Source organism: Pantherophis guttatus, chromosome 16 (assembly GCF_059756535.1).
Source record: "Pantherophis guttatus breed Tessera chromosome 16, ASM5975653v1, whole genome shotgun sequence".
NCBI lineage: Eukaryota > Metazoa > Chordata > Lepidosauria > Squamata > Colubridae > Pantherophis > Pantherophis guttatus.
In genome coordinates this window covers 593,378-606,012 of record NC_142078.1, presented here as the reverse complement: position 1 = coordinate 606,012, position 12,635 = coordinate 593,378, and the positions used below count along the sequence as shown (strand labels likewise).

The window sequence follows — 12,635 nt, the reverse complement described above, 5'->3', positions numbered from 1 at the left end:
CTAGACCGGAGGAAGCTTCTCATTCATTGGGCTTCAAGGGCAGCTTGAAGTGCAAGTAGTCCTTGACTTACGAACGCTCAGCAGCCATTTGAAAGTACAGTGGTGAATGGACTATCAGGGAAGGTCACAAGCCGCTTCCTTTCTCCTGCCCAGTGTGCCTGTTCCCCTCCCTTCCCTGGGCCAGAAAGTTAAAAAGATTTTTTGGCTCAGGGAGGGCAGCGGTGATTCTGCCCTCCCTGAGGGGCACAAGTTGAGAAAGAAAACGCTGTATGCCACCACTACCAGGCTGGAAAGTTAGGCCCCTGTAGTGGGGAGGGGACCTGGTCCACTGGGCAGGAGAAAGGAAGCAGGGCTCCTCGGGGTCCAAGCTTCCTTTCTCTGGCCCAAAGTGCTGGTTCTGCACACGGAGAGGAGCCGCCAGCCTTTTACTCATTTTGCTTAGCATCTGGGAGTGCTGGGACAGTGGTCGTTGAGTGAGGCAACCATGCAGGCAATTCACTTAACGACCACAGCAACTTATGGTTGTAGTGGGGAGGTTTTGTTACAGTCCTAAATCAAGGATTATCTGTATAGCATTCTGCAATTGTGGGTGTCTAGGGCAGGACCCAAGTCAGGGGCCGATTCTATCTCAGATCCTGTGCTTGGTTCTGCTGGTGCTGTGCAGCTTCCCTGGGTTTCCCTGATTCATCAGACTTAAAAGTATTCCATTTTAAGCTACTTGTCAACCTCAAATGATTACACTTAATGTAATAATTCCGCATGCAGTCAATCATTTTCTCCTCTTATGAATAATCCTACACTGAATGAGTGAACAATCCTTTGATTTTATTACTTTACAGTGACTGAATGTTTCCAACAAGAAATTGCAGTTATGGAAATAAATCAGTGCTGGGTAGACCCGAACAGCTGAACAGCAACAATATGTACCATGTATATTACAATGATAATTTATTAAAATTGTAAGCCACTCAATAACTCAGGGCAGTTCATAGCAAAGTAATTACTATTACAATAAAAGATGAAAACTGGCAAGTGTAACAAAGCCAGGGGCGTGAAAGGCATGTGAAAGTAACTATGGGAGACTGGAAGAAGAGTCACAGCCTAGACAGCCTAGATCTGATGAATGAAATCCAAATCCAAAGGATAGGAGGGTGTCAGAAGGGACCCTCCCTACTTCTCTGAAAACTAGGGTGTGGAGAACAGTCCTTTCAGACTTGCAAGGTTCAGTTATTGTAACCTTATAGTAAGAGCATTACAGTCACTGAAGAAGTCCTTGATTAACAATGATGATACAGAGGAATTTGTCTTAAGGAATTTGTCCTTAAGAGGCATATTTGTAAAGTGTGATGTCAACCTAAGCAAGCCTGACACTCCGTTGCCATTGTTAAGCAAGGACGGCGAGTCCCAGGTAAATGGCTGCTGCCCTATGGGGAGGGCATGTGGGTGGCCAGCATGGCATGAGCACAATGAGCGTGTGGGGGAGAGTGAGAGTAACTAGCATGACTTGCCACCTTCCCCATTAACTTTGCTTGTAGGAAGCTGGCAGGAAAGATGGCAAATAACTATCACCTGACTTTGAGATGCTGCCAACTGTTTGTCTAAGCCAGCTGCCAGGTGCCCAGATTGGGGCCATGTGGCATTTAGGGCTGCTGGGACAGCCAGAACTTTGAGGACCCATCCTAAGTACCACCCAGTACCACTGTAACTTTGAATGGTCACAGGACAAGTGGTCAATATATGAGGACTACTCGAATTTACGGTTTTGGAGCCAAGTTTTCACAGCTCTAACCAACAGCAGAGTTGGGCACATCCAGATCTCTGGGGGAACCACAGAGCAGGTGCTGCTGCAGAGAAGGCTGGCTTCCGAGGTCTGTCGGAACATGGCGTGTGCCAGTCTTGCAGGAACCAATTGGCCGAGCAGATGCTGTGGGAGGCAGGTGTGCCCTCAAGGAACCATGCGCTGGCTATGGCAATGCAGACTTTGTAGGTACACTTTGCATCTCGCTTGCAAACAAACCACCAACCATACCCCTCGGAAGGCAGGGGCGTTGCAAGGGAAGACTGAGGCACGCATGCCCATCCATGGCTGCTGGAGACGCCGCATTCTGGACCAGTCCAAGCTTCTGGGTGGTCCTCACGGGCAGCCCCACATGGAGCATGTTACAGTAGTCAAGCCGGGCATTTGAAGGGTCCCCGACCCAGGAACCCGCGCACAGGCCTTCCCTGAGACCCCTGACAGGAGGGGCCGCCCCGTCCATGACGAAGAAGGGCCCGAGGAGAGGCGCTCCGGCCGCCCCGGGAGGCTCTGCCAGGCCTTTCGCGGCCTCCACCTCGGAGGCTTCCAGGGCAGAAACGGAGCCGGGGGATGCCTGGGCCGCTTGCGCGACGGGGCCGACTCCGGCCTTTCCCCCGCGAGGCCGCCTCGGTCGCTGGTACGGAGCCCCGGCAAAACCTCCCCCGACGGGGCCCCCGAGCGGAGGCCTACCTGGCCGGGCCGCCGCCGCCGCCGAGCGCTTTGTTGGCGGCGCGGCGAAGAAAGGCGGCGCGCGAAGGCTGGGGCTTGTAGTCCCCGCCGGGCGGAGCGCCGCGCCAGGCCGCTCCAGCGAACTACGCTTCCCGGCGGCCCGCGCGGCCGGCGCATGAGCGCAGCGCTGCGCCCCGTCCGCGCATCAGCCCGACTGGCCTCGGCGGGCGGCAGCGGACCGGAGCGGCGGCGGCGGCGGCGGCGGCGGCAGGAGCGGCTTGGTACGCAGCGCCAGCCAGCCAGCCAGCCAGCAGCCGGCCAGCCTGCCCGCCCGCCCGCCGGCCTGGCCAGGCGGGGGCGGCGGCGGCGGCGGCGGCGGGGGCGGCGGGCCCAAGTAAGCGGGCGGGCGGGCCCAGGCCGGGAGGGGAGGGGAGGGGCGCCGCGGGGACCCCAACCGCCGCGCGGGGGGAGGGGCGCCACAGCAACAAAGGCGGGCGGGGGGGGGGCGGGAAGCGACTCCCCCTCCGCGCCATCTTCGCCGGCGGCGGCGGCCACACAAAGGCCGGCGCCATTCGGTGGGCCCGGCGAAGTGCCGCCTCCGGGGGCGGCCGAAGCCCGGCCGGGCCCCCCGCGGATCGCCCCTTCTCCCGGGGCCGGCAAGCGGGGGTTCCCGAGTGTGCCTGGAGGGGCCTCTTACCGGGGCCCGTCCGTCCGTCCTCCCTCCCCGCCAAGCGACCTCCTCCTGAGCGGGGGAAGGTGCGCCCCTCGCGGTCTCCGCCGCGGCGCTTCCCCCGAAGTTGGGGCGGCCTCCCCGGTGGGCTCCCACGCGGCCTCCGCCAGCCCCGGCCGGAGGGCAGCTGCCGGCTCTTCTCCGCAGCGGAGGGAGGCGTGGGGCTCCCCGGGGGGCTTCCTGCCCTCTCCTTCTCCTTGGGCTGCGGGGCCGGTGCGCAAGCTGAGCTCTGCCGGGATGGAGGGGGCCGCCGCCGCCGCAGTTCCCCACCGGGCTGGGCGAGACAGGCAGCCATTCATCGCTGGGCGGTTCGGGGGTTCCCCGGCTCGCTTGCTTTTCCTCCAAAATTCCCAGCTGCCAAAGTCCTGCAGCCCCTTCTTAGCTTTGGTCAAAGAAGACCGGCCTGGCAGCCTGGAAGAGCCGGGAAGAAAGTTACTGACACCTGTCAAAACTTCAGAGTCGGTCGGGGAAGAAGCTTTGGAGGACTGGCAGGTTGCTGGTGGCCCCACTGGGCTGCTGGGGACCCGGCTCTCAAGCTGGACCGGGAAGCCTGGGTGCAAACGCAACTCCCTGTTAGTCCAAATGGTGAATGGATTTTGCTCAGACAGAGACCTGCGTAAAAGTTATGCTAAACCACACATTGCTAAACATGCCATAATTGATTGGGGGAAAGACCAGACCAGAGCCCAGCCCGATTGCCCAGATCAGAGGCCCCTGGGAAGCCTGCCTCTGGAGTCCGGCAGAAAAGTTCTCCTGTCCTGTAGGGAGGTGTTCTTTGCCCCATCCTTTAAGGGAAATGGTCAAAATGCATTTCTCTCATCAGGCTTTGAACTCTTAATTGGTTTTAGTTTTATGGGTGAATGGACTTCATATTTTGTGTTTTTTTTAACTGTTGCAAGCCAACTTGAGTGCTTTATATTAGCAGAAGGCAGGTGCAAATTTCATCATAAATGCCACATTTTGGAGGGACGATTGTAAACCCTGGCATATTTAGTGGGCAGCAACAAAGCTACTCTATGGCTGAATGCAGAGTATGGTTTGAGCCAGTGTTTCTCTGGGCATTGCTTGGTGCTGATGGACTTTGACCCAAGGCAGAAAAGTGCACACACAGCCAGTGCACTATTGAAGTCTTCCCCCCCCCCCCAACTTTCAGCCTCCTTAAAGAGCAGGTAGGAACTCCCTTTCTCTTTCCCACCAGAGGTAACAAATTCAGTTCTCAGGAGGGGACTTGAGGCTTTTAGGTTGCCGTAGAAAAGGTCACTTTGCTCAACTCTGGCTCTGAAGTTTGGTTTCCAACCTGTAACTCTCTGGAATAGTCCTACTTTCTAATATTTATTCTAAACACTTAGAGGATAGTCTTTGGATTGCAGGACTAATTGATTGGAGCTTTTGAAGAGCAGAAATTCAATAACTAACTGCGGTGGAGGCGTCTATCAATACTTAAGTGCACACCTAGGAATAAATCCATTTGCCTATAAGATTACAATGGCCCTGTGATTGCACTGCTTTGGTTGTCAAGTAACATTTCCTATTCCTGCCCAGGTGGTGCTAAACTACCAAGCCCAGCCGGCACAGAAGTTGTTGAAGAAGTTAGGAGAGATGCTTGTGCTCCCTCTTCCAGCCCTGCCTGGGGAAGATGGGTGAAAGGGAGAGGGCCTCTCATAAGTTGTGGATGAACTTTGGAAGCTGAATGTGTACTTTGTTAGCCTAATTTGGTACTTAAGTTGTGTGCCTCCCCCCCGTCCCGTCCCGAGTGGATTTATTCAGCAGTGAGTCTGATAGAATAGCCTCATTTCAGAGAGTGCAGGCTTCATCTGTAACCTTTTGAGACGTTCTGTGTCTTGGTTCACACACTGCCTAACACGTTGTTTTCTTAAGCATGGCTCATTGAATGAGCCGTGATGAGTTAACGTTTGCACTTCAAGCTATCTGAGCTTTACCAACTGCAGTACAGTAGCCGTTTCATAGAAAGCAGCTGAAATGGCTTTGTGCAGTCAGGCCGACTTCAGCCATCTCTTCTGCCTGGGCTTTTATGTGCCATAGAAACAGTGTTGCCTAGCAGTTGAGGTTCTGTGGGGTCCTTGGCGCTCTGTGAGCTTGGCTGTTTTCTTTCAGACGTTTCATTACCCAATTAGGTAACATCATCAGTTCTAGTAAGGAGTGCTGTTTGCTGTCAGTTTATATTCTGGTGTCTTGCCTGTCTGTGTGGGTGGGGACTTCTTAGGGCTTCTTTGTTTGGGCTGTTTACTGATGGCTCTTTGGCAGTTTCTTGATTGTTGGTCTGAAGTTAACCTGGAGTTAATCTGGCTGATCTGGGTGCTGATTGCTGGTGGAGAGGTGTTGGGGTCTTTTTGGTTCTCTTTTGAGCTGGTTGATGGTCTTTTTTGCATAATCTGTAGATGTTGTTAATGCCTATGTGTCTGTTGATGGCTGATTTGTCAGAGTGCCAGGCTTCTAGAAATTCCCTGGCATTTTTGGACTTGGCCTGGTCTAGGATGCTCACATTTTCCCAATTGAAACGATGGTTAAATCTGTCTCTATATTGTGAAATTAAATAATTTTTGTCTTGTCTTCTGACTGCCATGGATGCATTCTGCCAGTCTTCCACCTGTTATAACTGTATATAATATAGTTAATTTGTATACACATATAAACGTTAAAAGTTTACGATCTTGTGGGACTGCTTTCCAGAGCTGCAGCTTGGGCACGCCTGGTATAGGGAGCAGGGTTTGCTCTCATTTTATATGCCCGTGGCTTGCCCTGTCAGTGTGGGTGGAAGTGGTCTCAGTGGTTCTTGGCGGTTCTTTGTTGTTTATTGTTAGCTTGTTTGTCCGAGTTGGGGTACCATCGCAGTGCATTGAATTTAATGTTTCCCTCCTATAAAAAAACCGGAGGTGCAGTGGAGGCTTTGCATCTCTGGAGGTCTCTGCTATGCTGGTTTGTGGAAAGGAGTTTTGGCTTTTGAACATCCCGCTCTGCCTGAATCACAGGAAAGCAGAAGGAGCTACGCTGGTTCATGTGCTACGGGCACCTTCTTCATGAGGATGTCTAAGCTTATTCCATTGAGGAAGTGTGCAAAAAGTTCAACTAAGAAGAAAAATCACTACTCTGGCTTTTTAAAAAACAGCTCAGCCGGCTGAATGGCTTTCTAAAATCACAGTCTTTGTAATTACTTGCCTTCCCCAGCAACAGGTTATGGAAGGAACTTGGGGTAAATCACCTGATTCCCTACGGTTGTTTTGGACTACAGCTCCCATAATTCCTAGTCACAAGGATCAGAGATGATGAAAACTCTTAATTGCCAGGAGGGCAGCGTGCAAAACTCAACTGCTAAGCAGCCTGCCAAAGAGTGGCAGACTGAAGTGGTTGGGTTGGCCGACTCCCAAGGTAGAAGGAGCCCCTGGATGGAGGAGAGCCATGGGATGGGGGTGGGGGGGGGTGGAGGTGCCGCCTGCGGGATTTAAGTGCTGCCTTATAACAGAGAAGTTTCTGGAATCCAGAATGCAGCAGCCTCGGAGCCGAAATAAAATGGTACTTTGTGCCTGCTAGACCCCCCCTCATCATTTGGAGGCTGCTTGACCTTTATGCTTTATCTGTTACTTCATTTATTCACAGCAATAAAAAATTCTGGGGAGAATTGCAGCAATTTTTCTGTCATTCAGGTTTATTGTTTCTGACAAATACGAAAACCGGATGCCCGAAAATGTGTGTGTGTGTGTGTGTGTGTACGCCTGCATGCCATTCTTGGGAAAAGTTAGCTTTTTCTTTCTTTCTGTGTGTGGGACTCAGGAGTTCTTTTTTCTTGGCAAAGTAATTGGTGAGAGCCAATTTGGTGTAGCAGTTAAAGGAAACCAGAAGAATGCAAATTGTCATCCTCCCTTAGGGGTGAAAGCCGGATGGGTGACTCTGGGGCAGGTGCTCTCTCCCCCTCTCCCCAACCTACCTCACAGGATTGTTGTGGAGAAAACAGGAAGCATTAAGCTATGTATGCTGCTTTGAATTAAAAAAATAAAAGCAGGATAAAAAACTAGTCCATAAGTAAACACAATTGCCAGGATCTGAGAAAGGTTTGCAGTCGCCCATCAGCTGTTTGCTGCCTTCCAGAGCCTCTTTTGTGACCATTTCTCTGCAGGGGGATCTGGGCAGGTTGGAGGGCAAAGCAAGTTCTTCTCCAGCACCAGCGGTGTCCCTGCTCCTCTGGCTCCTGGGCTCAATACAGGGGCTTTTCCTGGTCCTTTTCAGCTCTGGTTTCCAGGCAGGCAGGCAGGCAGGCCCCTCTGACTTCAGCATGGCAGTTGGAATCCACAGTGCACAGAGAGCGCCTGGTCGAGGTGCAGCCGCTTTCATTGAGGCACTTTGGATGAGCTTTTTGGGAGCTCCTGAGTGTTCAGACACGTTTCAAAGCATGGACTGAGTGCACTTTATGAGAGCCGGAGGATTAATGCTTGAGCTTCGACCCAAGAGCAGCCTCAGCATCTGGGCTCCACCTGATGACTGAACGAAGCCAGCACCTCGCTTTGCTTTGAAGCAGAGGCCTGGATAATGAGAGGTGGTGGTGCCCAGGAGGCGCCCTGGGAACGGTAGGAAGTGGCTCCATGAGTTCTGCATTACTCATGTCATTATTGTGCTTGAATATAACATTTACAGGGAGGCTGCTGGAATGAGTTTTCCAGAGCCCTTCCTTTCCCCCCCTTGCATCTTGCATCTCTTCAGGAGGGAAGGAACAAAAAACAACAACATACTTTTTTGGTTGTTAACACACAGGTAGTGGTAGCCGAAAGAGAATCGGAGAGTTGGATGATGGGTTGTGTGCAATCAGGAGAATTTACTGGATAGTTTCCCATCATTTATAGCCAGAAGTAACTTTGCAAATTCTAGGCTGTGGGAACTATTGTTTTAATCTATACCAACATTTTGGGGATTGATACCAAAGTATAAACTGTTGTTATGGTGATGAAAAACTGCTTCAAAATATCAGAAAAAAATGTGGTTAGTGCCTATGAGGGGAGAGGGGGAGGTTTTGCAAACTGTCCCCAACTTTGTGCCCATTTAGGTGGCTCCAAAGTGGTGGGGCTCCCTGCAGATTGGAAGGTCAGTTGCAGAAGGCCACAGCCTGGGCCATCCCTGCCCTTTGCGCTCTCTTCTGGCCACATGGATTGGCCCATGATAGGCAGAAATGTTTGAAGAAACCCTTGGTTCATGGTTTGGAAGTTTTTATTTTACTGAAACTCCACCCTCAAGAAAAGCTTTGCTCTTATGTGACTCATCTCTTCATATGGGGAGCTCTGTAACTATTAAACCCAGTGATGGGAGGCGTTTGGTGGAGTTTGTAGTTTTCACTGGGAAAAAAAGAGAGTCACTCCTGGAATAGATATATCTGTTGCCTTCTTCGGGACATTTCCCATATTTAAACAAATTATACTTCGGTTTATTATGTGAATCCTTGAAAAGATCAAATCTTTATTCACTTGAAATGACTGATGGTATAGAAATTGGATTTTGCTCTTGGTGTGTCATTTTATTTTATTGTCAGAATGAAAATGCCCCAACTGCCTTATGGTTAATAGTTTTAAATTATATAGTCCCTTTGCTAGTACTTTGAGTCACATTGTCTTAGCCTAATGTAAAAAAAAATACTGTGTTTTCCCGAAAATAAGACCCTGTCTTATAATTTTTTGAACCCTGAAATAAACGCTTGGCCTTGTTGCCATGTGGTCAGAAGCCCGATTGGGCTTATTATCAGGGGAGGTCTTATTTTGGGGGAAACAGGGTAATGTTTAGCTATTTTGAACAAACTATTTGTTTGCTTAGTTTCCTTACGAATGTTAAATGAAAACGAAGTCATCATATGGCTTGCCACGTATATGGATCGAGCCGCTGCCTTTGAACCCTGTTGCGTGCACCAAGGACAAAGAGCTGAACAAAATCAGTTATGGACCTTTGTGTCCATAAAGAAACTACTAGCAAAGAGTTAGTTGGAGTAAAGATTCTGACCAAAAAAAAAAAAATATGGGATCCTATCTGCCATTTTGTACTTGACTAAGGCAAATATTGACGGACTTCAATTTCCAAGAAAGAAAGGAAGGAAGGGAGGAAGGAAGGAAGGAAGGAAGGAAGGAAGGAAGGAAGGAAGGAAGGAAAGAAAAAGAAAGAAAGAAAGAAAGAAAGAAAGAAAGAAAGAAAGAAAGAAAGAAAGAAAGAAAAGTCACTTGTAGTTATGGAGGTCCTTGGTGCTCTCTGAGCTTGGCTGTTTTCTTGAAAATGTTCTTTTATCTTCGTTGATGACTGTAGGATTATCTGCTCTTTCTTCAAGAGGCAGGCATTGGCGGGGCTCCAGTTCAAATTTCACCTGAGGTTTTGTGTAACACACTAGATGCGGCCAACACAAAAGGCTTCAGTATGTTGTGGGAATCCAACCCTCGTTAAACCATAAAGGCACCTCTTCTTTGGGGCAGATCTTGTTATGTAGGCATAACTGTTGAAAAATTGGGGTTTGAGACTTCAGAGTGTGTGCTACGTTTCCTCTGCCCATTGAGAAGAACTAGCCCTGGCCTTAGAAAGGGGATGTGATAGAAGCCCCTCCCCGCTTTCCCCGATGTCTGTAATGGTCAGGGTGGTGCCTCTGAGCTTGTCAGTTTGTTTGCAAAGGCTCTCTGTCTCTCTGAAAATCACCCGTGGCTGGCAGGTGGCAGTTTGCTGTACTTAATAAGCATATCACTGATGGGGCCTCTCAATATCTTTAGGAATGTTCTGTTCTGCATGTGGGTTTTCTTTTATGTAAGGCTCTTCATTTGAGCCGTAAACCTGGATGGCTTACGGCCCCAGAGAGTTGGTTGCCTCTTCCTCTGCTCTGGGGTGAGTGATGGGGATGCAAGATAGGAGTCTGAAACTCTCCAAATGGATTACATTTATTTCTGGAGTGCCAAGTAATCATGGAATCTGGGAAAAGAGGTTGAATGCTTTGCCCCCAAAATGTTTCGCTTTCCATAATGCCATCTGAAGAAACTGACCATGCTTTTTTTCCTTGCTCCTTCAGGCTGCGTAGCTGGTCCCTGGAAATGGGATGCCCATCCCACGCGGGGAGCATAAAAGGCGGCCCTCTTCCTCCTCCTCCTCCCTTTTGCTGCGGCTGCCCTCAGTGAAGCCAGGAGGCGGGGAACCATGTCTGCCCTTACATCAGCCATCCAGGCCCCCCAGGGGCCGGTCAACCCTCCTCCCCCAGAGGTCACCAACCCTACCAAGCCTGGCAGGAAGACGAACCAACTGCAGTACATGCAGAATGTGGTGGTGAAGACCCTGTGGAAGCACCAGTTTGCCTGGCCCTTCTATCAGCCAGTTGATGCCATTAAATTAAACTTACCGGTGAGTGATATTTCCTGTGTGTGTGGCTTTCTCTTTTTTTAATGTCACTGTCAAGTCATTTAACATTTAACTTCTGCACCATGGTTAAATTTAAAATCAGGACATGTTATAGACCAGGGGTGTCAAACTCAAGACCCACAGGCCAGATCTGGCTCTCGGGGTGCTTAAATCCGGCCCATAGGCCCGGACTGCAAATATCAAAGGACCAGGCCACGGTGCCTCTGCTGGCCAAAACGGGCCACGCAGGGGCCTCAGGAGGCCTCCATGCAGACCGTTTTTGGCCAGCAGAGTGCTGCAGGAGGTGTTCGTCCCATCTGCCCCCCCCCCACTCCCTGCCCCCCCTTCCCCCTCCTGCTGGCCCACAGTGGAGAACTACAATGCTGATCCGGCCCACGAAGAAATCCAGTTTGACCCCCCTCCTATAAGATGATATTGTGTGAAGGTGCCTTTTGAAGCTGTCTGCAAAAGGAGTTAAAATTGTCATCTTGAGTGAAAAGCGAGATTCAGGAGGTTCTCTTGGCTCTTTGGTTCCAATTAAAGGCCATGTTTGATAGGCACGTGCTCCTGAAGATGGAACAATTGGTCCATAACACAGCTCCGTTTTCCCTGTGCATGTGGAGTTTGGGTTTTGAGGTGGCAGTCAGAATCCTGCCTCCTAAGAGAATTATCTAGTCACTCTCTATGTGCTTGTGTTGCTAAATGGAAAGATTCCCACCCCATCCTTGGAGAGTAAACATTGCATCACCTTCACCATGACAGCAAAAATAACAGCTTTCTGATGTCTTGCAGTAGGCTTACTGGCTCTTTTAAGTAGTTCAGATCCTGCAGGATTTTGCCTTAACTTTCCAGATTCCCAAAGCAAAACAGCCGGTCAGCCTAATTTCTTTCTCTTCCCCCTTAATTATTTTATTTATTTATTTGAAATCCAGAAGAAAATAAGGAAATCCCCAAATATTGTTGAATTTTAGCTGAGGCAAACATGACCACTCACATGGAATGATGGCACTTTGGCATCCCATCTCAAATGAAACAAAGCCAAGTAGAACAAAAGTGACTTCCAGTCTGGCTCAATATTTTGTTTCCGATAAAAGGCAGGAAAACACAAAATAGCACTTATATACCGCTTCACAGTGCTTTACAGCTCTCTCTAAGTGGTTTACAGAGTCAGTCTATTGCCCCCAACAATCTGGGTCCTCATTTTAGCAACCATGGAAGGATTGAAGGTCAAGTCAACCTTGAGCTGGTGAAAATCAAACTGCTGGCATTTGAAAAAAATTTTTTTCCAATCATCGTTGTCGTCATCATCATCATCATCATCATCATCATCATAGAGCTCGAAGGGAGCTTGGAGATCTTCTAGTCCAACCTCCTGTTGAAGCAAGAGACCCTGGACCATTTCAGACAGGTGGCTGTCCAGTCTCCTCTTAAAAACCTCCAAGCCTGCTATCATGTCACCTCTAAGTCTTCTTTTCTTTAGACTAGCCAGACCCCAAACCTGCAGCCGTTCTTCATATGGTTTAGTCTTGTGACTGCTTTTCACACTTAAGACCATTGCAGCATCCCCACGGTCACGTGATCAAAATTCGGGCACTTGGGATGTATTTATGACGGTTGCATTGTCCCAGGGTGACATGATCCCCTTTGCGACCTTCTGAGAGTTTGTGAAAATCAGCTCTTAAAGACACTGGTTGGATTATTTTCTTTTGTTGGTATTTGCATTATATTGAATTCAAATATGAGGTGGTCACTCACCCAAAGTTCTGGCAGCTTCCACTCCCTCTTCCACTTCTTCTCTATTAGTAAGTATGGCTTTTCCTCTAGTTCCCTCCTCTGCCTTTTGGATGACAAAGTGGTCAGCTAGGTTGGTTAGGAATTTGTTCGATCTCCCACTTTCTGCAGAGTTTGTCTTCCAATTGAATATCAGGATAGTTAAAATTTCCCATTACTAGTGTAGTATGTTTCCTACATACATTTGTTAATTGTTTAGCAAAAAGTCCATCTATTTCTTTTGCTTGGTTGGGTGGCCTGCAGTATACGCCTACCGCAGTATCATTCTTTTTTCCTTTTATATTGACCAAT

General features: G+C 49.6%; 1 protein-coding gene across 5 annotated transcripts in view; it reads left to right on the top strand.

Moving 5' to 3' along the window:
* The first annotated feature begins 2,264 nt into the window (after window positions 1-2,264).
* The window catches only part of BRD3 (bromodomain containing 3), a 31,536-nt gene continuing 21,165 nt past the window's right edge, over window positions 2,265-12,635 (top strand). For 2 of the 5 annotated variants that reach the window (XM_087879708.1, XM_087879706.1), the window contains exons 1-2: window positions 2,616-2,745; window positions 10,231-10,556. In XM_087879708.1, the coding sequence (XP_087735834.1) occupies window positions 10,356-10,556 (201 nt within the window). In that variant the 5' untranslated portion in view covers window positions 2,616-2,745; window positions 10,231-10,355. Of the gene's footprint in view, window positions 2,433-2,615; window positions 2,859-2,950; window positions 3,780-10,230; window positions 10,557-12,635 lie in introns of those variants that run through there. The other 3 variants (XM_087879709.1, XM_060691705.2, XM_087879707.1) reach the window with 3 other exon arrangements.